Source organism: Myripristis murdjan, chromosome 17, assembly GCF_902150065.1.
Source record: "Myripristis murdjan chromosome 17, fMyrMur1.1, whole genome shotgun sequence".
Lineage (NCBI taxonomy): Eukaryota > Metazoa > Chordata > Actinopteri > Holocentriformes > Holocentridae > Myripristis > Myripristis murdjan.
The window spans coordinates 5,188,455-5,216,177 of record NC_043996.1 but is presented as its reverse complement, the minus strand read 5'-3'; the positions used below and the strand labels follow the sequence as shown (position 1 = coordinate 5,216,177).

Genomic DNA, 27,723 nt, shown 5'->3' with positions numbered 1-27,723 from the left:
TGGGTGTCCATCACTCAAAAGCAAAGAGCCAGCTCTTTTTTCTTGGCCTTCTGTTTTGCACCAGTGTTCAACAGCCATTCAGGGAGAAATCCATCATAGAATAGGCAGAGATAGCAATTTCTCCACTAACAGTAACCGCAATAGACCATAATGCAATGCAGCCACAGCTTGCATCATTGGGGATATGTTGTCAGTGGTATGTGAAGTATAACGCTCTCTTCTTCTTCATTTTTGTAATTTGATCTACTGGGCTTGGCAAACAATGGCATCACTCTCTTGTCTCACTTTTTGCTAGACTGGAAAAAACGTACCACTCCTTCACTATTGCTAACATTTTTTCCACCCACATTTAAGGTAAGGATTCTCACCTTGGTCTTCCAAACTATTAGCAAACGCAAAGGCATGTGATGAATAGGATTTTCGTCATGCATTGGTGCTGAGGCGGCCGGCCATCTGTCCAAAAAAACACCTGACAATAATCTCAGTAGAGCGGTCATTGATCAGGAAGACAAATAGAGGACTGAAAATTAGACCAGAGGGAGACATATTGAGGTGTGAAAAGAAGTGAATTGAACCATGCAGGCTTGAGAGTGCAGAGAGAAGACACTGAAGGTCACCCACTAAGACACCCTTGGATAAATGGAGCCAACATCCATATCATCGATTGCCAACTTACCCTTTGAAGTTGCACAGAGTTGCATTGAGTCTCTTGTCTTGCACACTGGTTTTTGACCCTGCTACATGCCTTGCCACCCAGTGCAGACATCGTCAGAGTTAGAGCTGTGACTGTTAACGCCATAGAGGGACGTAGCTGCACTGCGATTAGGCATGTCAAAAAAAAACAAAACAAAACAATAAAAGTGATGGCTTGCCACTGGAACTTGCTCTCCTCTCTCACAAACATTACTGTCTCCTCATTGCATATTGCATATTTCACCTCAGAGCCACTTTTCCCCCGCCACACCCTCCTGTACGCCCTCACTGCCACCTCTGTAGCCTACACCTCAGTGAGTGCAGCGTGCAAGGGGCTCAGTCTCTGGAGAGGTTCAGGGAGCGTGGGGGGCCAGGGGGGTGGAGAGGGGGCACAGTGCTGCAGTGCCTCAATGTCGCTTCATTTCCCCATTTTAATTGGGCTATCTAAATGCATCCCCGGTTTGTCAATACCCGCCGGGATCCCAGATAAAAATGATTTGTCTCATGCATTCCCTGGCATGCTCTGCTGTTCCCCTTAGAGAGCACGCCCTGCCACTCGCCAGCGGCAGAGTGTAATGGAGAGCGCTCGTTGTTTGGGATTTTCAAAGAGTAGCAGAAAAATAGGGCCTGGTATGGTCTTCCATCATCCCCCTCTCTTGTCTCATCTTAATCTTTGGTCTGTTTATTCCTTACTCTCTCATTCTGTATGTAACTTTCTGTAACTCACAAGCTAACACATGCATGCAGGCCCACCCACCTATATGTACACATACAAACACAGATGGCCACAGGGACACATGCACAAACTCACATAAAGCATACCCTTACAGATGCACATCTATACAGCCACACAGCCACACAAGCACTCACTGAAGGTCAGCACACTGCAGCCAATCTTATCTCTGTGTTTTTATGTGCTCTGTTTCCCACTGCCCTTGTCTTTTTCACACCTCCTGTCGCCATGTACCATTGCCCTCCCTCTCAGCTATGGAGCCTCTGTTATCTGCAGACAGTCCTGAGAAAAATTCAGGGCCAAATGTGTGCCCTTGGCGTTTCAAGTGTTCAGCACAATTGCAGTGCCTACATGATGTTTGACATTTTCATTCATTTTTGTTTGGTTAAGGGATTTTTTCAAATCTTCTTTTAACCTTATTTCACCAAGAAATAATCCCACTGAGCTTAAAAATCTTGTTTCCAAGATAATACAAGCTAAGATGACTTAAAAACAGGATAATGAAAAGTTATAAACAACAGCCAAACCAAGAGTAAATCACATATTGATGTGAATAAATGACAATTAATGCTGGATGTCTACATACTGGACAACAAAATAACATTTATTTCCACATCTAGTCACCACATTTAAGGGATCATTGCAAAAAATGTGTCTTTAAGCGTATATTGCCTATATGCCGATATCTACATTTTTTTACTCTGATATATTGGTATCGGCATTGGCCCCAGAAATCCAGTATTGATCGGTCTCTAGCAAATACCCACAGTGTCCAGTACATCCTTGATTTGATGTGGTCCAGTCACATTACAAATTGAGCTCGATTTTACCTTGAAACTGCTCACAAATTGCTGGGGCTGCATAGCTAAAAGCACTTTAACGAAATACAATATTAAGTCAAATTAAATTATGTGATCTTAAGGTATGTTTTTTGTAGAGTGCCATTTTAAGAAGGAAGTTTAACTATGAGTGCAACAGTCCTGAAATGGCCTCAGAATGAGCCAGCGACAATGCTTGGGGTCACATAATGAACTGTTTTTTTCATAGTCTTCACAATCAATGTGCACGGTAGGTTGTCTGTTCCAAAACTCAGAGCTACATGATAAACAATGTCCAAGATATTTAGACTTCTTGCATGCATCTGGGTATATACAAGAAGTTTTATTTATGTAAAAGAACCCCAACTTAAGTTTTGATTTCTGAATACCAAGGTACTTGTATGCAGGTACCTCATTTCCCATGTATGTTTATTTTGTTGTGTTTCGATGTGATAAGTAGATTTTCTGGTTTGGGAGAAGATCATTAGCTTTGTTTGTTTTCGGCATTTAAAACCAACTTTAGATTACACAAATCATCTTGAATAGAACTGGAGTCAGGGGCCTAGGGATAGAGCACTTTGTTTTGTGCTTAATTTGCTAGACTGTGCAGACAATGTTCTGTTAATCTGTAAACTGTTGAATGGTAAACTGATAAATGGTTTGCATCATGCGCCTCAGATATAGTCCGATATAATCAGATTTATAGCCTCGCGTGTCTGCGTAATTTATCCTACCTCTGTAACTCATGTTGTCCTGCAGTCTCAGGTCAACTGGTTTGATCATTTGCAAGCACTACTTGACCCAAGTTTGTCACCCTCTATCTTATCTAGGTATGTGATCTAGACACACAAACAGCACCACCATTGTAATCAGCGGGTCAATTAGTTAACCACCACAGATTGGCAGTAGGCATGACTGAGTAAGTTGTGAATTGGGCTGAGAAATGGAGTCTAACAGGTGCTGCCCAGCTGTGGTTTTGGACTTGATGACATAATGCTAGTCTTAACAGCCCGTCAACAGCAGCGCGCTGACTTTCACAACTCACTGTTTACAACAAGGGTCAGCATTTTTTAAGTGGCATGCATTCAGAACTGTGTTGATCAGTGACTCCTCTACATGGGGAGAAGAAGCACAGCTATTTCAAGTGCCATTCTGTTATATCTAGTTGTGCTTTTAGACAGGCTGAAAAGGTTTTGAAACAAAACAAATTTATTCTTGTAATCATTTACATCCTTCAGTCAGCCACTGTGTGCTTTTGTGACCCTAGATCAAGAAATTTATGCCGTTAACTCCAAGCTGAACTTTGTTAAAAATGTTGTTGGCAGACTTTGTTAGATGGTGCAGACAGTTATATTGATATAGCCTGGGGCCAATATGATTCATCCCATCCACCAGCCGGCGCGGTTGCCCATCAGACAATGACTGTAGCTCCCACAGAGGAGCTGAGGTGTCTGGCTTGATCCAGGTGTTCTTATCCACCCGTAGATAACCCTGGAGTTGCACAACATTATGTGCATGCATTTTGGCACGTACAGAAAGCTTGTTAACAATCTCTCAAAATCAAGCTGTCTCTTTCAGTGGAATCTGCTAATGGGGTATTGTTAGCAAACTGTCCTTAGTGAGGGGTGGGGAGCGTAGGGGCGGGGGTGGGGGGTGGGAGGGGGTCAGCTCTCTTAGATTGAGGGGAGGAGAGGAGGTTGTCAACCTTTTTAAATGTAATGAAAGGAATGGGGGATGGGTGGATGTCATGATGTTATAAATTCTCAGACTGGTAGGGGGTGTTTCCAAGTCTGTATTGAGATTGTTGTGGGGGAGGGGCCAACTACAAATCGTAAGATTGCTTGAGCTACAAAATCCTACTTAAGGCAAAGATTTTAATCTCACTGATGGGCTATTTCTTGCCTCTATCCGTCTTTTGAGTTTTACATTAAACTAAAAATGAGATGTCACATATATAGCTCTACAACTGGCACACTACACACTATGCTACACTTTGTGACTGTAGCCTACAAATAATTTACATCCCACTCTGCTGTCAAAGAGATCAGCTTTACCTTTATCTTTCTTTGCTGTGTGATTTGTTCTCAGCTGAATGTGAGATTTAAATTGGCACAAAATGTTTACTCCAGCAAAGAATAGTTTTAATTTCCATGCAGTTCTGCTCTCCACACTAGGCCATGTGTGATGTGTGGGTGTCATAATTATTCCCCAGAAAGTTCCGTCAAATTCTCATGTCTTTCACAGCAACTAGAAAGTTTCCAAGACGTCCAGAATAGCTGTTTTCCATTTGCAGATAGTTGTGATGTAAATCTGACAAATTTATTTTAGGAAGCCTTTGTCCATAGAGCATGCTTGATAGCCAGATTTTTATTAGAAAAATGATTGTAGCGTGTGCGGCTGAAGCATATTTGTATTTTTAGGCCATACAAATTAAATTACTTTTTTATCAGATGACCCACATCCTATTTGTTCTTAGCTGAAAGGAAAAGAAAGGAGTTCTTTTGCTCGCTGAAAAGTCTGTTGTGTGCAGAGATTTGCACCCTCCAGTAAAATCAGGCTGTCTCTCATTGTTAACAACAAATAGAAAGGTTGAACTCTTTGCAGAGGGCTATTTCCTTCAACAGGGTGTTAGTCTAGAGGACACATTGCACCTCTCACTTGGAACCCTCACAAGTGAAGCTTACAACCATATACTTAATTTATTTGACTTTTTTAGTGGTATCTCTGTGTTTAGCTGTATGGCATGGAATAATATGACCATTCCTCAAAGTTATTTTCCCCTTCGCAAAGTTTGTTACATATTATGTCATTATATATTAATTAGTCTCACACACTGTTACAATAGCCCTGCCTAAACGGTGGTCTAGGCCTAGGTCAGGGATTGCAGTGTCAGCAATGCCATTAATGTGAAAAACATAATTTCTTGGGGCAAGGAACATTGTTGAAGCATTGCTGAATGAGTCAAGTTAGTCCACACAGTATTATTGGGATAAATGAGCAAAACTCTCCCCAAGGTCCGGAGGCACTGTTATCTATTAAGGCGATGTCGTCTCGGATGGTGAATCTCAGTGAGCGGGGGAATTTTGGGGAAAGAATGGTAGTGCTGACATCCTCTCTCAGTGCAATCCCTCGTCCTTGTAGGACGGAAGAGAAAAACAGCACCAGAGGCTGACTTGGCTGTTCCTCTGAGCTCCGTCATAAATCCGACTGAACATTTCTGAACATCTGTTGTGGATGATTAGCTCCATGGCTAGCAGAGTTTGACCGGAGGGAGCAAGAACCAGTGTGGATGGGAGTTGTGTGTATGCTCATGCCTTGCCGCTTTAAGAATTAGGATTTTGTAATTTTTTCCTGTTTTTTCTTTTTTTTTTTTTTTGTTATTGTTTTTGTTTTCCAGAGAGGGCCAAATTAAATTTGGTGCGGTTGCATTAGCCATGGAGCATGTTGTTATGGACATTTATTTGATAGGCTCCGTCCCTTGGGAACGTTTGAATGTAATCTTTTCAAGGTCACACACATTTAACCCCTATAAGCTGTTTTCTTGGTTAATTTGCTTTTTGTTCCTGTGGCAGTGACATGAACAGAGATTCAAAAGCATACACAGAAGTTGAATTTAAAAACAGGATTTTGTTGTGTCAACAAAAGGTTTATCATAAAGCTGTGATGGAGTTGCTGCTATCATAGTTGTTAGCTTGCATTAGGTTACAGTCTCAGGAACCTATTCAATAGATACCACGTCATGTAGCCTCTGAGCTTCAAGAATACATAACATCACGTGTACTCATACCTCAAACCTTTTTTTATATGCAGGTGAACTCCAAAAGTGTCTCTCATTGGTCAAAGTTCAGGAAGGTAAGGCTCTCAAGCCTCCCTCCTCTTCACAGTGAAATTCAACACCTATGACATCACATTGTGGGCTTGACTCCTCCCAGGCAGCCCCTGAACACCGCTCAGTGTGTGAACAAGCTCTGCCTCTGAAGGATCTCTCCCTAAGCCACCACATTGCTTTATAGCCACAGCTGGAAACATATTGCTGGAAAGCCCGAAGACAGTTCCTTTGGTTTAATGAAATACTGTCAGTGGAATAACTGAGGAGGAACCAGAGCCGACTTTCTTACTTACACTTTTTCATGAGACATCTTTGAGGGATAATCTTCTTCGGATGCTGTTGGATTTGCTTTTCTAGGATTTGGATACTCTCTCTGGAATAAGTGCCTAAAGATAAAAGGAATAAAAAGGATTTATTTGTAAGTGGACCTAATTGACATGCATAGGTAAGTGTGACATTTTTGCCCCAACAGCATGGCAATAGCATGTTAATGATGAACACATACAATACATTTGTACTTTTTAACCAGAAGAAAATTAAATTCAGCACAGGTGCATTTTTTGAAAGTGGGTTGTACTATGTCTCCAACAAAATTAACATCAGCTTGCCTCATGAAATAAAAAAACAAAATAAGTTGATGTGATACACTTCAGTGGTCAGGTATTTTCTTACTATTCTTTTGTCTCCTTTTCTTTTGTCCTTGCTCACTCTTGCTTGTTAAGCCAAAACAATAGTTTAACCTTGTCTTGGCTTAGCTCTATTGGCTGGCTCTCTGGCAAATTGCCCTGTCTGGTGTGAGCCCTCCCCTACTTTTTCAGGGGACTTTGAATAGAAGGGCCATAGAATGTCCCCTAGCTACCGCTGCTAAGGTGAGGCACCCTGCCGTTAGACAGCATTAGGCCTACGCTGAGGCCAAACAACCTGTTTTTCCAGTTGTCTCTATCTCCCTGGGCAATCTGGAGGCTAATGTTTCAGCTGAAAGAATTCAGTCAGAATGAGTCACTGAGAAGTTTTGAAATCCCAGATCATACAAGGCAAGAAGTTTTGGAGCACAGAAAACTAGGTACTTTTTGTGGCTTAGTTTCTACAAAAGTAACCTGCATTAAATGTGTCTCAAAGTGTAATTATCATAGTTAGATTGTAAATCCTTGTCTTTTTTGTCAGATGTTTAACTTGTATGTCCTTGTAGTGGCAACTTTGGACACATTTCATGTTTTTCGTCAGAATAATAGTGGCAGGTGTTGCACAACAACTCTATTGCTAAATACAAGGAGCTAGTGTCACTGGGAAAACGGAATATCCTTTTTGCAACTTGTTCTTTTCCATCAAAGCTGTCTTGGCTTCCAGAGAACAGAGTGTAAAGACAACATGTCTGTCTTGCTTTGTTTAGCCTTTGAAAAGGCGAGACCTCCCCATGGGTTCCTCTCACTATGCTGGGAACTTAGTGTTTTCTTCCTCAGTTGAACCAAATCTGAACTCACTGTTGTTTTGCTTCTTTTTGGTTAATCATTCACAAGTACAAGTCTGGCCTGTTAGTCTTGGCTTGATGTGGTAACTCAAATGTGATAAAATAATGACCTTCAGGGGAAAGTTTAGACAATATGGAAGCTACTGCAAAAACTACATATCTATTAAGTTCCTGAACAAGATAAACAAACAAGGCAAAACCCATCAACCATGGTCAGTACTCAAAGACCACCCCTTAACTCTTCCACTCCTAGTCCACAGTGGGTGACCTTTAGGTTGTCCCTCTTCACCTCCACCATGCTGGCCAATGACCTTACATTCCACTTTTAAGACTCCAGCTCAGTCACTTTGTCACTGGTAATATTCCACACCTACACACAAACACCAAGTGATCATTGTTTTGGATGTGACCTGAGGAAATAACTCTGGTCATTTGTTTACCACTACTCTTTATTAAATTGTTTGGCCAGACATACTAAATATTCTCTGCCTGAATGACTGTGTGCAGGCTAAAGTCTTACCTTTCAAATGAGTTGCTCTGTGTGTATCAGTCAATCACTCAGTCTAGCTCCCTGATGGATTCTTCAAAAGTAATTATGGGCTAAGCATATGGATTTTTCCATAGAGCTTGATTTCTCATCATCAGTGAATTGGGTGATGTGTAATGGCCTGTTAACGCATGATGGATTTGCTTAATCGTTCCCGTCCCAAATGGGACATGAAAGAGGTTGCTTACAATCACAGATCAATGTCTGTGAAGGCGATTGTGCAAATGGTCACAGACACTGGTCTATGACACATACATTGACAGAAAACCTAGAGGCTGTTATAGGTTATGAAAGCACCAAGCTTTGCTGTAGTGTTCCCTGTATGGACTGATTTCTGATCCGGACTGAGACATGGAAACCCCTGCACAGAGCATTTTTAAATTTGGAGTTGTTGTCTGATGGTGACAAAGTCAGGGGAAGTTGTTTGATGATGACAAGGCCTAATTGTCAATCTTCCATTCTCTGTGCTGCATAAAATAACAATGTCAGTGCAGTGCAGTGCCAGATCAGTCCTACGTAATGTGTGATGTCAATCAGGGGACACTGCCTGTGTTATGTGTTAGCTGTGCTGATAGTCACTTACTGGCCTCAACCATGACACTTTACCTTGCAGACAGTGTCTCATCCATTCTGACAGGTGCTGAGGAGGTTTAGAAAAGGGCTTCTTCACCACTGAAATCACCAGTGTTTTGACAAGACCACTTTACTTAAGATGTTCCAAGAGCTTATTTTTGATTGAACTAGGTCTAGGCCTATGCCTGATGCATCCACACAGTAGGCCTACTAAACATGTTGTTGATATGTGACCAAATTAATAAAAATTTAATATCAAGGAGGGTTTATTTTTTCTTGCTCAGTTAGTAATTAATAGAATATGCATACTGTAGAATCCCACTACAAGTGTAGCAGTCAAACGTCCTTGTATCACTGCCTTTAAAGTAAATTGCAAACAAATGTATTTAGCTCTCAGTATCTCATTGGATCTTAGTGCTTACTCTTAGTACATGGACCAATCCACACTTTATGACCAGTTATAGTCAGTGCTTTTTAAGTGGTCTGTTTTGTGTTCATAGCCTTGCACCTTGCATTTAAAGCTGAAATAGAATTTCTGTAGCACATTTTGCTCTATGCATCACAGCCATGCATTTGTCAATGGAAACTTAAAATCCGCTTTATCAGAGAGGACATTTTCCTCCTCGCACAAAACTCATTTCAATTCCACATCATCCCGTTATGCCTCCATACTGATTGAAACAGCCTTCTTTTTTTGTGGGGGGTGGGGGTGCTTTTGTGTAGGCTAAGACATATGCAGTAACGCAGATTGGAAACATGTAGTAATGCAGTGTTAATGCAATGTAAATAATGGCATGTAATAACGTATCTCTGAAAATTGGAGAAGGCTAGGGATCACTGTTGTGTCACTGTTCTGTTGCATGATACTGTTTAGTTTCCTATCATAATACCACAGCATTACCGTGGCATGATACATCAACATCATGTTAGTGGGAACAAAACTGTTTTTCTGCAGAGAGGAAAGGTGAGATAGGATGAACTAAGGGCTGCAACTTTTGTTCACGTTGCCCTTGGCTTGGCTGCAAGAGGAGAACTGAAATGCTAACTACAGCAAAGAAAAAATGTAATGCAATATGGATTTATATACTCCTTGATTCTATGTGTATTTTAAAGTGAAGAATTTGTCCCTCTACCTACATCCAACCTTGTTTTCTTGGCATCCTGATTTCATCAAATGTGTGGCTTGGAGTAGATATTCTGTTTGATTACTTTATCGTTTCCCCTCGGCACTTTCTCCAAACTTGTAATGATTCACATGGCGCAGTCCACCGCTGCTGATCTCAAACAATAGGAAGCAGCACTGGCCTCCTTCCATCAATAAGAGATCACATAGACTAACAGAATAATTAGGGGAGAAAGGATTGAATGCTCAAAGTCTTGATCCACACACACACACACACACACACATGCACAAATAAACCAGTTTCTGACAGTATGTGTTGTGTGTGTTGTATGGAGTAATGCATTAGACAATTAGAATCCATATGATGTTTGGCTTTTGTTCATCCTCCAGTATTCATCCTAAAACAGAGGCAGTGACTCCTCCCTCCCACTGAACTTTGAGCCCCTTTGCTTGTTTTGGGAAGATGGATGGAGATTCATTTGGTTTCATTAGAGTGCCTCACTTATTTATAGCCCGGCTGTGCAGAGCCGGTTGGCCCCACTGTGCCCCTGTAAGGATGCTGGGGGCTGTGGCGTTGATGAAACATTCCTGTGTCCGGGGGGTATTCTCTGAGGAGAGCACTGCTTGTTTAACAGAGGGTGGTGGGGTGACAATGCAGGAACTGTGTGCAAGGCCAGTGAAATTCAATTCCACCAATCCTGCCTAGTTACAGCACGCCTATTTGAGCGCTTTCTCTCATCAAAAGTCCTGCGCTGTGGCGGTTATTTGTATTGGGCTATGGAATTACAATACCAGGGAGGAAATACATACTGTGATTTGCTCCAGTGAAAACAGAATAGAGTAAATGCAAATGGCTTCTGAAGTGCGTCACCCCTGAGAAAAAGGGAGGGGATACCTGCTTAGTAAACACAGCTCTACTGGGTTTCACAGAAATACACTTTTATATTTTAAGTATTCACAGCTTAGAGTTTGTAGTTCCACAGCTCCAATCCCGAACCTTTATCTGGATCTCCCCCCTCAGCTCTAGAGATTACCGCTCCACAACCCTGGAGCAGGGATGCTGTCTGCCTGGTAATTTGATGGCTAATCCCCTGCCTCTTCCCTACAAATCTCTTCCCTGATAAAGGGGTTGCTTCTACATCAGTAAACATGGGTGACTCGGCCTCCTTGGCTGACAGTCAGACAAGAGGACTGGTTGAAGGGGCTGTGTGTGGAGAGCTAACCAGTTACCCCTTCATGGGTCATAAGAAAGCCCTTTTGCATCTCATGATGGAGCAAACTCTCCTTAAGAGCAACGATGATTGCTAAAGCCATGGTTAGGATTGTATGCTTGCTTGCAAGGCAATATAATTTTATGTATATAAGTTATGTATGGTACATGCATACATTGGTCAAAGCATCAAACATGTGTAATCCTCCCTGCTCTTTATCTCCTAAGGCTGGTGGTATTAATGGTTAGGTTATGAGCTTTAGACATCTCAAAGTATTGTGCTTCACAGGTTTCCATACAGTGCATTGTTTATGCACATTCATTAACCTTTTGACCTAAATATTTTAATCCTCATGATCTGTACAATACTGCCATGGTCAGACATGAAGCCTCACTTAAAAGGAATTCACTTCCTCAGATCTTTCTTCACAGGCTTACACTGAGATGTATGGGCTGACTACGTGACCAAGTCTTGTCTCTTGTTCGTTGAAGTCTTTAGTTCTCATGTAAAATCTTTAGCGGGAGAGACGGTTGGCTTGTTGGCTAGTTGTCACTTGCTCAAGGTTTGATGCCTCCTACACAGTGGTGGACAAAGCACACAACCCCATTACTTGAGTCAAAGTATAGATACTCTTGTCAAATAGTACTCCATTACAAGTGAAATAGCTCAGTCAAATTTTTACTTCAGTTAAAGTACTGGAGGACTTGCTTTTAAACATACTTAAGTATTCAAAAGTACAAATTTCCTTTTAATATGAATCTGTTGCTGTATTGTTTTCACAGTGCATTTACAGAGCCTTATAACTCTCTGAAACCACCTAATGAATGCACTGACTCACTTGTGGACCACATTCAAAGCCTATAGAAACGCCTAAAAAACTTGCGCATAGAAATCAACAACAAATCGACAACAAAAAAAGACAGCCATTGTCATTTATTTTCATTTTTTTTAAACATCCCCCTCCCTCCTGGATGAATAGTTCCGCTTTTACATCAAACCCAGTTGAAAGCATCTACTGTAATTGGCTTGTCTCCTATGAGGAACACAGAGTGTGGCCAGTCACGTTTTAGAAAAGGAACAGCCATCATAGAAATGTAATGGAGTCAAAAGTACAATATTTGTCTGTGACATGTAGTGGAGTAAAAGGCAAAAGCTTTCAAAAGATACTCAATTAAGGTACATATGAAAATGTAATTAATTGTGAGGACAGTACACAAGTAAATGTGCTTCATTACTGTCCGTCACCGCTTCTGTATCAGTGACTTCTGTGTCCTGGATGGCTGTGCAGCCCCTCCGATAGCCTATCGCCAAAGACTCAACAAAGCCTCCAGCTCTGGAATCAAAGCTGACACCTTGGTTCCCAATATGCTGAGCCAAGTTTAACAGGTTCTGGCCAGATAGCATTTAACCAGTGTGTGGAATTACTTCAGCTTGATGATTGCAACATTGGCTGTGATGGGTTTTCATTTGTTGACCTGACAAAGCCAGTTTAAGCATCAGTGTGGATCTGGTGGGGTGAGTGACAGGTCCTGTCCCTGCGCGTCTTTCTGTATGCATGATGGCCTAGTGTTCAGTCTAATCGTTGTCAGACACCGAGATGACATGTCAGGGGGAATTTGGCGAGATCTCCGTTTTAAGCACATCACAGGCCAGTCAAACATCATGAGTAGAAATGGACTGCAGTGAAGGCTGAAAGTTGTGTGTCTGTGAGTGTGTGTCTTTGTTTAGGACTCGGAAACGCGAGCACTGCACTTCTGCGTCCATACAGGTTTCCCTGAATAACATATATTAGTGAGTTACATGTTTGATTATAGCACTGATTTCCCAGTTCTGCGGGACTACCCTTTTTGTCTTCTCCCAAAATATATTGTATGAAATATATTGTATGTACTTGTCTAATTCCTGAAGATTAAAAGTACATCTGGCATCTATGCTTTCAGTTATTTTTGATTGAATGCTTGATATTAACATCAGTTTTTGCTTGATTGCTTGATAGGGGCGCTATATTGTGTGAGAAGCTCTCTGCCAGAATTTTGTATGAACTGGACTATTTGATTAGTCAGGAAAATCCTGTGACTTGCAGTCAACTTAGAATTTCTGTAGCTGGATGTGTCTGAGTGTGTCAGAGTGTGTGTGTGTGTGTGTGTGTGTCTGTGTGTCTGTGTCTGTGTCTCTGTGTGTGTGTGTGTGTGTGTGTGTGTGTGTGTGTGTGTGTGTGTGTTTCTTGTTAGCCAAGCTACAGAACAGTGACTTTACACTGGAGGTAATTGATAGTCTGGAGGCTGTCTCAGCTGCAGGTAAATCCTGTCTGCAGCTGCACTGTGAGGGAGGGAGTTGGGTAGGAGAGAGTATAAATAAGTCTACAAAGGACTAAAGAATTTAGAATAACTAGAGAGATTGCAGAGGGATAGAAGAAGAGGGAGAGCAGATAGCATAGCTGAAAGACAGAAGGGCAGTGGTGGGAGAAATGTTCAGTATGTGGGAGCTTGGGCCCTGCCAGATAATTCTTCTGGATAGCAAAGGCTGAAATGTACATTGAGCCTATGCTTGTCTGAAGAACGGTGTTATTACCCCATGTCATCTTTGTTCTGCATCCCTCGCTTGCCCAGTGCACAATGCTGTAAGTGCAGTGGCTTATATGTGGCTTTTAAAACACCTCCATCAGATTGACAGAGGGAAATTCATTGCTCTGCTTTGTGCAGGGAGATGTAGAGAGGGCGAGTGAGCGAGAGCGAGAGAGATTGGTCCCAGCGAGAGATTCATAGGTGGTAATGAGGACGTTGGCGGAGTGCAGGTCGTCGTGTTGTGGCTCTGGCCTGTCAGTATAATGGACCTTGCTATTCAGCTGGCAATCGATTGTACTGCTCACGGCGTCGTCCGCCTGTTGTTCTTCGCTCTTCCTGTCTGTCAGCCTGCCACACAGAGACAGAGGACGGAGCAGAATCCTCTCCCAGGCGACTGATACAGGGTCCAGATATTCTCTCATTACCTGAAAGGTGGCCTGAGGTGAGGTGCTCGGGAAGGCTGGTCTGATTCTTAATCTGTGGTCAAGGTAACTTGAACTGAAAAAAAAAAAAAATCAAGACCACTGTGCTCATTTAGCGTTACCCACCAGCCAAATGCTACTAAATGCTCTCTTTTGCTGATAAAAAAGTTATCAAAATGTAGTTACATGCCCTGCTCTTGTCATAGACTAGCACATCTTAGATCAGGTCCTCGGGAAAGATAAACAGGTCAAACAGGTCATATCTTTGCACTTTATCGCCCCACAGCATGCCCAATTTTCTTCAAAGTTTAAGGCTTACTACACCCTGTTGCTGAGCATGGGTTAAGCTCAAATAGTTTAGCTAAGAGTCCCTGGTTGTCTTGCCCTTTAGCGGCTGGTCCCTGCCTATTCTTCGCTCAGCTCTTTTACATTTTAAATCCTCAGTCCTCTGGAGAGCGATGGGGATATATGGCTCCATCTGCTCCAACAGACTGGCTCATGGCTCAGACAGAGAGCGAGAGAGAGAAGGAGACATGGCCAAGGGAGGGAGAGACTGGGGGATAGAGAGAAACACAGACTGACAGAAAGACAGAAAGGCTTATTAGAATTTGCCTCTTTTCAGTAGTTAGACAGGGGCTGAGAGGATAGCCTTCTGGAATAGGAGGCATGCAATGAGTTAGATTAGGACCTTTGGGATTGTCTTCTTCCCAACCTATTTGGAATGCCAGGTATGCCACGTTAAGCCAGTTAGGTCTTAACTGGTTTCACGTAGACCTGGCGTCTCGGAGTTGTTCTTTGTGTAGCACATGGGTTGTTTGCCTCAAGCTGGTTCCCAGAATAGCATATGTTTATCCTTGCCTTTTAAATTCCTCCAAACACCTTTTCCTGTTAAAGGGTAGCCTACTCTTTTCTAAATAGTAGTCTATGCTGAGTCCCAGACAAAATCACTCATACAATGTTTCTATATTCCCAACAAATGGTGGATTGTATGTAAGGCTCTTTTCACAGCACTCTCTTGGGAGTTAGCCTAACCCTTCCCTCTGTCAACACAAGGGTTGTGCTGCTGTACCTTGAACCACAGAGGATTATTTTTCCGTGTCTTTTACATGCTCCATTGTAAGATGAAATAACCAAACCACTGTGTCAATACTCAGTTTTCTCTGTGCTTTTCAGTTTGACTGAAGGAGGGAGAAAAAAAAAAAGACTGGCTTGTGCTCTCACGGCCAAATTGAAACAAAGCAATATGAGCAGATGCAATTTCTACAGAAATGTAGAAGAAAAAGAAAGAAAACTAATGAAATACGCTTCATATACTTTTTCGTAGACTGTTTCTGTAATGCATACACCATGTCTTGTGGCCTACAATTGCCAGAGATTCAGCTCTGTCATCCAGCATCAAGGCCATGGCTTAGTTCTCATGTAGGCCCCAGGAGGGTCCCTGCCGGCCAAAGGGCTTCACTCCCTGCCTGTTACAGTCGGTAATCTGGCGTGACACCAAGCTGATTTACAATACTCTGCTACCCTAAGCACTGACTGACTAGAAGTAATTGATTTAGAACAGTAAAGACACCTGCTGAATAGTGTGAAGCCCTAGCGAGCTCTACTATGCAAAGTTAGGCCTAATGTTCTCACCTCAGTGCCACCTGAAGAAAAGAACAAACCAAAATATGAAGAGGAAGGCAAGGTTTTTAACTGAACTCAGGCAATACTAGTAAATAAACATGCTTATATATATATATATATTTTTTTTTTTTATCAGGATTATATTCATAAACCAAATGCTAACATGTTTCTAAAATTCTTATTTTTACCAATATTTCTGATCTTCCCTGCAGTTGAAACCCATCCGTATTATTTCCTGGATTGAGCTGAGCCACAGCAACTGCCTCTGTTTGACCAGCTATTGATCTAGGGAACTCTTTATTTGCAAGTCTTCCTGCTCACATGCCTTTACTCTGTTTGTCTTTGACTGGCGGAGACAAGACTGTCTGCCCGGGGGGGTGGCTGTGGGTGGGGGGGGGGGTTGGAGCTCTCAGCGTGGTGTAAGGGTGTGTGTGTCTTTGTGTGTGTCCAGGCCTTCTGTGCTGCCTAGTCATTTTATGGCACCATCTGTCCACAAACAAACCTTCAAGTGGTGACGTCTCAGCCCATCTTTCTTGCTTGCCAGTGTGAGTTTCCTTTTGATATATATGCACATCTGCTGTCGAGAATGTGTTTCAGTTTCTATTGCTAATTTAATGTTTGGCTATAGCATAGCATCATTCTTAATTATGCAGTAATTCATTTGTAGAGCTCTCTAAAACAAAAGAAAACAACAACCAAAAAGCACTTACATTTTTATTTCTTTTTTTTTTTTTTTACTTTGACAGTGCTACTGGCTCAGACCCTTTCAGACCCTTTATTAAATGCAAGGCTTTGTTCTTTTATTTAAAGGATTTGTCTAGTGGTTCTGAGTTTGAGATGGGCTGTTTAAGAGGTGTTATGCTCTACCTTTGTGAGATTTGAAAATGCGTTAAAACATTTACTTATTATTTCTAGTCCCACACTGTCATTTCCATTATTATTTCCACACTAAGCTCATTTTTGTTTTTGTTTTTTGTTTAAATACAGCATTAACATGCTGCAGCTGGTCGTATTTTAAAGAGCACTATTTCATACACTTGATCAATTCATGTGATTTAGTGTGGTATGCAGAGCATTGCTTTTATTTGATGAATGTCTGTGTTACATTGAGCCTGCTTATGATTTATTTCAGGCCCTTTGCCCAGCACTTTGTAGCACAAGCCATTTATTCCTTGCTCTGCAAGTCGACAACGCCAATAATCACTCTCCAATAAATTCAAATGGAAGTGGCACTCTGGTATGTCTTCTCTGCTCTGTGTAATGCATATCACTTTTCATTCCCAGATTGATTTGCTGCTGAAAAGATTGGTAGCCCTGCAGAGGTGATTGTAAATCCCTACTTCACTGGCAATTCAAAGAGGTCCTTCAGTGTTGTTAAATGTTCACTGAACCAAACTAAATGCCATCAACGCTGTATCATATGGGTGAAGCCAATATCCAGTGGTCCTTGCATTCTGTTGAGATGTGAGTCAGCGCTTCATCCGGTCAGGATTTGATCAGAGGGCCAGTGTGCTAAATCCATGCCTTGTGCTTCTCAAACTCAAGGCGTTTCTTCATGCCACTTGAACATGAATTGATACATGAGCTGAGTGTCGTATGTCTGCATTCATTTCATGTGGCTGTATTACACATTATTATACTCAATTATTGAAGTGGCTCTAATTAACTTACCTAATGGATTTATGTTACGGCTCAACAGTTGTTTCCCCAATGTCAGTGATATTTACATCTGCAGCACTGGCATTGTGAAGGACGAAATCTAAGGCAAAACCCATCAGTTATGTCCACAGATTCCCATAAAAAAAAAAAAAGTCCCAGCCCACATGACTGGGAAGATTTGAGGGTTTTGGACAAGTACAACATTTATTCGACATGTTTGAAATAGGTTAGAATAAATTTAAATAGCAATAAGTGATACAAACTAAATGCCGCAAGCCAACAAATGCAACAGCTGAGTCAACACAGTAAGCAAACTTTCGTTGTTTTTTTGTCTTGCTGCCTCTTTGCACTCCTCATAAGCTTGTACTTAGAAATGAGACACCTGCAAATATAACACGTCATGTTTTCAGTTACATTATAGACAGAAATAAAAAAAAAAGACATTGAAACAAAAGTAGATGGTGACTATATTCGAAACAGTGTTGTAGGACTACTTTGTGCTGCAATGGCAGACTAAACAGGAGAATATGTGCATTAGCTTTTTAACTGAAGGTAATTGAAGATTATTGGCTGCAACTAGTTGGTTGTCCATGACACCTAAAGGTTGAAGAGAGTGTGAGAGTGCCACATCTTGGTGTCTTTGATAAAATTCAGCTTTCTATTTTGTATTTACCATTTTATTGGATCGCTCAATCACACATCACCTGCAATTACAATTCATGGAACGGCATCTGACGGCAGCATCTGCTTGCTAGTGTAGTGACTGCAGCTGTGTTGAACAAGTGCAGAACATCTAGGAGATAATGAGGTAAATATTGGACTTTAGGACCCACAGCGAAACCATTTGCCTTCAGAACATTTGGATTATGCTGCATGAGATTTTTTTCTGTAATTCTATGGTAATTTTGCCCTTTTTGGTACTGAATAAAGCCCTGTTCACTTCAGTTTACTTAGGATAAGAACGACATGGAGTTGTACTAGCTAATTTAGTGTAGGCCTATGTCTTGTGTGGTTTGACTGACATGAGGGTGAATTGTAATTTTTAAATTTTTTTTTGGGTGAATCCAGTTTTGTTACACTACCAACTGTTGTTTTTGTGAAATAACCAAATGTCTACACACGATGTGCTTTCCAAACAAAGCTTCTGAAGACCTGCATATATCTACTGAAATTGTATAACCCGTTTTCTTAGCATCCCAAGAGGGGAAAAAATAACATAATTTTTTTTCCCCCCAATAATCATTAAGGTTGAATTTCTGTGAGTCATTCACATGGACAGACACGTCACATGACACATGTTCAAGTGACTCATCCTTAACACTTCAATTTTTGCTCAGCACAATTAGTGCTTTCCACTCTCTGTTGCTCAATTTGAGGAAGTGCACTCTCCTTCTATAGGTTTCTCTCAGCTGCTCAATCTTCTGCCTGGCAGTAAAGCGTTAACAATTAACTCTGTGGAATCGGCTTGTAAACAAAAGCGCTGTAAAACCCGATAGGTCACAGGACATTACCCTTTGTTTGCTGAATTTCAATGCGGGGCCTTGTCGCAGCCCTGTAAAAAGGCATGCACCATCAAGCCCGTGGATACAGCGAGGCTTTCAGAGTTGTGGGGAACACAATTTGGTTACCTTACACTTTCATTTTACAATACAGGGCTCAGCAGCTTGCTGTTATTCACCTGGGGTTTTCTGCTGCATGCTCTGTGCTGAGGTGAAAAAGGAACACAGCCTTTTGTGGGTGAGCCTTCTAGGGCACAGAAGACTAATCAAAACACCGCTGTCGAAATTTAGCTTGTGACTGTGTTTATGGAGCCGTTGCAGGCTGCGCCAACACAAACCTCTCCGGTCTGGGTTTATCACCTCCAGAGACGGCCATGATTAGCTTCCCACACTGACCGGCCATATATCTCAGCTGTCCCACCTCCTTGCACTCAGGATGAACCATTAAACAGAGACAGAAAAGAAGACAGAACAGGAGTCGGAGGGATGGAAACTAGAGGGAGAGGGGAGATGCTACCTGTAGTTAGGCTAATAGTGGTATTTACTCAGCCTATGCTTTGCAGCTGTGCGCTACCATTGTCTGTCTGTAGAGTGCCATTTGTGTAAGGGTGGCCACTCCCTTGCCACACACGAACACACACACACACACACACACACACACTGGGAGTAATACCACAACTGGCAGGCAGCTGATGTGGGTGGCAAATTACCAAATAGATTTTTTTTGTCCTTCTTGTCATCCTCCCCTCCCCGTTACACTCACTCAAAGCCCATTTGTCCACCGTAGTTTACATCTGAGATATTCCGAACCCATTGTTCCCCCATCAATTATTCCTCAAAAGCTCTCAGTCATCCTCCCATCTTTATATACAGACATCGCACTCTGCATCATTGAAAACTCTCCATATGCTCCGGACTTCACTCACGGAGGACGGCTGCCCTTCTCGGCTTATTGGTGGCTAATTGATGAGGCTTGGAATGGGTTACCCTGCACAACGTCTCAGCGTGTTGATAGTATATAATATGAATATAATAGTACACAATTTTACTGTCTTGAAACAGGATGTTTCTACCAATATAACAAAAAGTTATGATTAATAATTGGGATCACAGTGCTTGGCAAAATAATCAGGATTATCACTTCAACTGTAATTGTGCAGCACTAACACCAACACATGCGCACAAGCACATGAACACATACAATTACACATAAACTCACACACATACAAGGCTCCAGACTTGCATCATTGCTAAGACAGAAGGATTCACACATAATCTCACAAGGGCAGACATCCACCCATGCACGTTCTCACTGTTTTTCTCTTGCTCTCCCACATAGCGGTAAACAATGTCTTCCTGTGCGCCCAGCCACTTGCTCATTTTTCGGATCACACCGCATCATTTCCACATGCGTACCCCCTCCTCCTTTTGCCGGCGCTACCGCCACAGCACAAATGCACATAGTTGCAAGTGTCCCACGGTATTTGCGCGCAGCTGGGAGGCACCAAGCTGCACTGGGATAAATAAGTAGCTAAATAAATAAAGAATAAACATGGCTCTAGGAATTCGTCTCATTGAAGATGAAAAGCATCTGCCTCTCTCTGGCATCTGCTGTGAAAGATATCCCTCCACCGCCAAGGGTTTGGAGCACGGCGAGTGGCCAAGTCTATCAGCCTCACTCACTCACTACCTATCGACTTGAACCAACGCAACGCTGGCTCACATAAAAATGAGTGTCAAAACAGATTTTTCAGCCAACAAACTTGATGTGAGTTATGCTCGTTTTGCAAAGTTAACTTGGGGCATTAACTTGAAATAAAAAAAAAAAAAATGGGCCTAAATGTCTTTAAGATTCCGTCTACAGAGTGGGGGTGTGATCTAGCTCTGTGGCACACTGAGCTTTGTGTTTGTGTGTGTCTTTTTTTTGTCCTTCTCCCGACTGCTACAGCTTAGCACACCAACAATGAGCTACCTCCTCATTACCAGTGAAGGTAGAAACACAGGGGGGGGGACTTTTTTTCAGCTGCTTTAAATTATTTTAGCTACCCTCAGGGGTATTCCTAAGAAGTCTACATGCAGGGAGGAGCGTAATTCAGCTTGATACGATCACAGCTTGAACTTTCACTGACTATAGATGAAGTCGGCTGCACAGGATGTTTGGAAATTCCTCAGAAGCAAGGTGTCTCACATTAGAAAACGTGGTTAGGTGCTGAAACCTAGAACTACGAGCGGCAACGATCGACAACAAGTAAGTTGTTTGCAGATGTGTCCAGGTGAAGCACCAGCAGCACCAGCACCATGACTCACAGCATTACTTCCCATAGGAGATTAAAGCAGAATTCAAATGAAGAAAAAGGGACTGAGTTAAGATCTCGCCCTCCCACAATGTTTTCCTTGGCCTTATTTCACAAAGGGGGTGGTCGAAGAGGTGCCTGGTGTGTGTGTGTGTGTCTCTCAGTGTTTCCACACACATTGAAATAACCACATGAGTAATGGGCTGCTCAACACCTCCACAGGCTTAAGAATGGAAAGGTTTTCTCTGTGAGATACTGGAGGCATTGTGTCTCTGCCACTCTAACTTATTTAACCGAACTGCACAGACTAAAGCTGACTGGCCACCCAGCAAGCCTCAATATATTTCACATTTTGAGCACCTCTCGTATTTCTCTTATCACAAATTATCTATGATCAGCATTGTTCACACACGCTGTAAACTGCAGTGAGACTGAAACGGGAAGCTCAGAAAGTTTTTAGTTCAGTTCCAACTGGCCCCTTATAAAAGCTTTACATCGAATCATAGTCAGGGAGCCCTTGAAGACAAAAGTAGGCGTACGCTGAAACTTCTCAAACTTTTCTCATTTTAGGTGTTTTTTTTTTTTTTTTTTTTGCAAAGTCCTCTGGAGATACCACTTTAATTCCATCAAAAGAGAGATATCTTCCCTGCCCATATGTGCTCTTCTTTACAACATTATGATTACTCATCACAGATGGCCACGGGCAAGAGTATAAAGATAACAAATGTATTTAGTGCAATTTATGTGGATGCATCATTACATTGTTTGGAATGGCCTTGGACATTGAAACTGCAGGCTATGACTAACACTAAGGTCAGATATCCAATTCTTATCTGTTGTCTTTGTCCTTTCCTGCACTCAATCTAATAAGAAGATAAAGTATCAATGCCTGTGCAGTTTCATTTTAAGAGCCTTCATTCTATTGTGTCTAGCTGCCAACTGCAACAGTGGAGCGATTTTCTCTTATTGAAGAGCTTGGTTAATTATAGTTAATTTGTGGAACACCTGCCACTGCTTTGCTGACCAACTATGCCCCCCTTGAGGGTGTGGTGCGTGTTAAGTGTTTATGCATGCATGTGTGTTGTCATTCTGTGAGATCATTGCACTTTATGTGATTTGAACCCATCTGGAAGACAGAGTTTCAATTTCTTAATGGGGAACCTTAAGTGGGCGGTGGTCCTTAGGGAGTGGATCTGAGGAGGTCCTCTCATTTTTACTGATCTTTTCTCTGAGAGGATGGGTGAGGTAGCGCTGTACCACGTCCTGACCTCCCCTGTTGTTTTTGTCTCTTCCCATGATTCCTCTCTGTATCACTGCACTACATTTGTTTCCTAACTCTTCTGCTGATGTAGTTTGTGCATTAGATTCGCTTCACTTGTATTTTTCTCTGCCCCAAGCATGTTTTTGATGTGGGTATTGGGAACACTTTTGATCAAGACCATGCAAAGATCTTCACTGCTGCGTGCTGCAGTTATTTTCTTACATGTATACAACATTTACATTTCCTTTGTTTCCTTTGAGGGTTTTTTGTGTTGATTCTTATTTTGTATTTTTTTTTTGTGTGTGTGGTGTTATTGTGCTCATTGAAATTTATGCAAATGATGAATTTGAATACTAATGTTTCTATACTCCCGTTTGTGTTTGCTCTCCTAGGTGTTAGTCTTTGATCGTGTCAGAGTGGGAAGTGTCTTGTGGGGGACCGAGGAGGGAACAGTGCCAACCTGGAACATGGTGCCTGATATTCACCTGTCAGTGCCCCTCGTGCCCAGAGGGGTGGTGCTGTTCCTGCTTCTACTCAGCGGCATGGTGTTCTCCTCTCTGGCAGACAGTAAGTAACAACACTTTAACTGTGAAGTACTGCTTGGTTTCCTATACATACTGAACTTCTTAAGGCTTCTGACAGTAGGAGCATTGCTTTGTATTTTACCTCCTCCCTTGGGTGAAAAACTACATAAAAAGGATGAGATTAAAATGCAGATTGTAAACTTTGATTTGAGTGTAATATCAGACATCTTGCCATATTTGGGGAACAGCTGAAGAAATAGAGCCCTTTGAACTTGGCCTCATTTAGCAGAACCAACATTATTGCATAACATTGCATTAATAGGTAAAGACAATGTTACACATTAATTGATTGCTTGTGTACTTAGGGAGAAAAAGGATTCATTCTGTGTGGTTTAGGGAATCATTTAAAATAGAATATAGACTCTAGTAACATTTGGTCTCTCTTGTGGATTCCAGTTAACAGAAATAGCAGTTCTTCTAATCTACCCCCCAAAGTATAGAACGCTTCAGTGTTTGCAGTGAAAATAAGTGCATAGTGAATGCAGTAAAGCTCCATCGGCCTCTGTGCCCTGCTGTCAATCTGAATGAAGGTTGTGGCTGGAAGAAGGCGCTTGGAAAGATGTGTCACTGTTGCTAGGCCTTGGGGCCTCAGGGGCGTCCAAGAGTCACTGCCCCGCTGAAGACAGGGGTCAGGGACAGAATTAATTCAACACATGACCTCAGCTACAGTGCTGTCACAGGGTCACTGTAATTCAATTAGATCCCAACCCCTCCTATTCCCCCACCCCAACCACATCAGCCCCCCCGTGCCTCCATGCATAGGTCCAGATTTACTTTACTGTACCCTTTGCTGTCTCTCACTCAGTTCTGCATTACCGTTCTTTTTCTCCCCTCCTGTGTCCCTAGATGTTGTATCTCTGTATCAGTGTTAAACCTGACCTTGCAACATTTTTTGCACTCCTGCTTTTTTTTTTTTTTTTTTTTTTTTTTTTTTTTTTTTGGTATAGTCTGCCATATACATCCCTTTGGTTTTGCCCGTAATGTGATAAGGCCTGATTCAGGCCTTGACTCACACATCACGCAACGGCACTTAAGTCAAGCGAGAGTTAAACACAGGGATATGCAGAAGATATGGCCTTAAGGTGATGAATATGTACATCATGCCATGTCCACCTTCACATTATGATATGCTGATTCTGTCTTTGACTCACGTCCTTTTGTACACTGCTTTCAGTATGTACCCAAAACTCAGCAATATGTCTACCATTTCCGCTGGCTTTCTGGTGCAAAACAAGAAATCTGTATAATAAACACTAAAGACATCAAATAACTGTTGAGTCCCAAAAAACACGAAGGAAGTAAATTAGCTATGCTGTTTTTGCTCTGTGAAAGAATTGGAACAGTAATTGATTACACTCCACAACTAAGCAAATACGATGTGGTGCAGACACGTCTTGTTGCAGACATGTGCTTCTAAGGAATCATCATGAGAGACAGGTAATGTCATAGGGCAGGGATGGTGCTAAGATGTCATTTGAATGTGATGAGTTTTACAGATGCCTGGTTTACCCAGCATTTGCCGTTGTTGCTTTGTGGGTGATTGAACTGCTGTTTCTAATGGCAGTGAGCAGACACAGAGGGAACAGATGGGCCAGACAGTGACGTGCAAAGACACAATCAGGTTATATCATGTTTCTTTCCAGCTGTCATAGGTGCCATCAGTTGTAAAAATATGACCCATCGGTGCATTGAGCAGATTTGTAGCCATAGAAATAGATAACTTCTTATGTAGATTAAATTGGTATGATGAAGAAGCGTTTTTGCAGAGTTTAAGTGAAGTTAGCAGTGAAGTTGGGGTAGTAGTGGGGTAGGGAAGTAGTGTATCTGTGACATGAGGAGAAAACACTTGTCATTTACAAATGTGGTATCTTTACTGACTTTTCATATAAAAGTATGGGATTTCTTTGACAAATACACAGAACATCTGAAAGAATTTCAGGTGGTTGTATCTACGTAATGCCTCAAGGGCATGTTGCCAATTCGGTCTTAATGTGCCATCATCCTAAACAAAACTGGATTAAAGGTGTATGGTATTTTGCATCAGCAGAAGAACAAAAAGCCCAATTTTCCATCATATTGATACACAGAACAAAGAAGCCAAGGTGTTAAATAAACCTGTGCGTAAGCAGAGGCAATCCCAAAATCCTTAGTGTGCACATCCAGTTGGCTAAGTCTGCATAGGACCAGCTCCAACATGCATATCTCAATCCGTGTAAGACCTGTATACTAAACACAGCTTGAATTGAACCCATCATGAAAAATTTCAACTGTCTAACAGCATACCTCTGTATGAAGCTATATTTCCTCTACAATATCTTTAATCAGTTATTAAAGAGAAAAAAATGGTCTTAAAAGATGCAGCTATGTATACTGGACCTGAGCAATTTTAATTACATTCAATCTATGCTATATTTATGCTTGTGAATCTTGTCTTTTTGCTGCCTGTCTGTCTGCATGAGTACAAGATCACTGCGGTGTGGGGCGGCAAAAATAACACCTACCACAAATTGTGGGGTTGTACACATTTGTTGCCTGTAATTTGCATGCAATGTAGTTACGTGAATGTGATAGTTCTGCTTGTGATTTCCTGGATTACAGGGCAGACTGCAGACAGATATTTTGGGGTTTGGTGCCTGGCAAGTTCCTGATCGCTAGGCTTCTGTCTGTGTGTCTGTCCTCGTCTCCACAGGAAAGAGTTCAGCAGACAAAGCGACCACAGGTACCAGACGTCTGTACACCAATCGGAACAGTCTTGGCCTTCCAGGATAGAAATACTCGAATACAGATTATTTGAAATGTTATAATCTTGGTCTGGCATCATGCTTCAGTTTCCACTGTTCTTGATTTAACAGCGCAACAAAGTCCAAGAGCCCCCCTACCAGCATCATTAGTGATATAGCCCTGTGACATCATTCATCTCATAAATCACTGACATCATTGAGTAGGCTCACAATGCAGTGTGATTACTCTGAGTACTGATCTCAGACGTCCCATCGATCCCTGGGGAGCCCAGCCTAATCAACCTGCTTTCTATACAGACTCCCTGTACACAATAGACCACCAATAGACCACAAGGTCAGCCTCAAAGTCACACAGATCCAACACTTAAATGTAATGGTTATCTTTTTGTTGTGCTGTCACTGTGAGTTATTTCATTGGCTTTAATGTGCCTTTGATCTATGTCTCTCCCCTCCTGCGTCTTATGTTATAATCTTGGGTGGCTTTTCATGTGAACTGCAGCAGGACCACCGTGGCCGTCTTTGTACCCCAGGCTGTTCCTCCCACTCCCAGTGGCAGCGGGATTACCATTGACATCATAATTAGGTTTATAAGGTTGAGGTGTTTTTTTGTTTTGTTTTGGTTTTTTTTAGACCAAACATTTGTCTCACCCAACGACCTTACTTATGCTCCACCCAAATATCAACAATACAGTATTTGTGGTTAGGCTAAAAATAATTTGGTACCCGGTGAACCCACAAAGGACAAAGCTTTGTAAACTGATAATGCAATTTGCAAGATTGGAGATTGGATTGTATTTTTAAGTGTCCATATGGTCAAAATTGACATGGGGTAGAAATTGATTCTTTTTTAATTAAAAGTAACCATATCCACCTTGGAGAGCTGCTTGGAGAGTAATGCTGTTAGCTCACAGCTGTGGTCCACACAGATCATGCAGACAGGCAGAAGAGGGGCGGGGGAGTCCAGGGGTGGATTGGAGAGAGAGAGACAAACAATAGAAACTGCACCATCAGAAAGCAGTGGGGAAAAAGCATGCAAGTGTAAAGCATCCGCAGAATGAAGTAGCAGAAGAAAGCCACAAAGGGATAGGGTGGGGAGAACAGGCCTTTTTTTTATGAGCTGGTGCAGCAATGTCAGAATGGTGGTAGAGAGGAAGGGGTCATCGGAGGTTAATGATGTGAGATTAATAGTTTAATTAGGCAGCTCAATAGCAGGACCAGAGGCAGTCACCCAAACCCTCTACTGTGGCCTAGAATCAGCACTGCCATCAGATGACAAGATTTGCCAGTGTCCTTCCAGAAAGGGCAGATGGAGTAATAGTCCAAGACATTTCAACCCTCTCTGTTCCCATTGATGGCTTTCTGGGCATTAGATACTTCATTTACATGTAAAGATATATGAAAGAAATTGCATGGTCCTTAGAGCCCATTAAATTTTGTGAACATGTGCCCAAAGAGTAATGCGTCGCAGGTTCTGGGTTTCCTTGCTTGACATGAGACTACTTTAAATTTCAGTAATCTCATATCACCCAAGTTTGTGGATGACCAAGGGTAAAAGTTTGACTTGAGCAATATCATATAGAGGGTCTCAGCAGCATCAATATTGAAGGATGCCCAGACAGCCATTTTGTCAGAGTCTCATGGATTATTGATGAAACTCTATTCCTCTGATGAGGACAGAGACGTTTTAGCTGTCGGACATTAAATGTTTTCAGAGCTTCATCTACCCAGAGGACATAATCCAATGCTCACATTTATAACTTCCAGTTATGCTGCCATCTACCCATCTATTGTTTACTCTTGGAGGATCCTCTAAGGCATATTTACAGCCATTTAAACTCACACAGACTTTGGACATTGGGCAGCATTTAAACATGGTTAGATCTCAAGTGGGAACTATTTCATGGTTAAATGGCCACCTGAGCTGCACCAAAATGGTAAATCAGAAGGGAAGCAATAGACAAAAAGCCTGTGGGTGCCTGTTAAGCCAGAAGCTCTTTGTTGTTCTTGGTCCCTACAGTAACATAATTTAATTTATCCTCAAGTTTGGCAAGTGGAATTGCTTTAGACCCCGGGGCTGTGGG

General features: G+C 42.0%; 1 protein-coding gene across 3 annotated transcripts in view; it reads left to right on the top strand.

Moving 5' to 3' along the window:
- ptprfb (protein tyrosine phosphatase receptor type Fb) overlaps positions 1-27,723 on the top strand; it is a 169,024-nt gene that overhangs the window by 35,121 nt on the left and 106,180 nt on the right. For all 3 annotated transcript variants that reach the window (XM_030074275.1, XM_030074274.1, XM_030074273.1), the window contains exons 2-3: positions 6,055-6,518; positions 22,710-22,884. In XM_030074275.1, coding sequence (XP_029930135.1) covers positions 22,785-22,884 — 100 coding nt within the window. In that variant the 5' untranslated portion in view covers positions 6,055-6,518; positions 22,710-22,784. The remainder of the gene's footprint in view (positions 1-6,054; positions 6,519-22,709; positions 22,885-27,723) is intronic.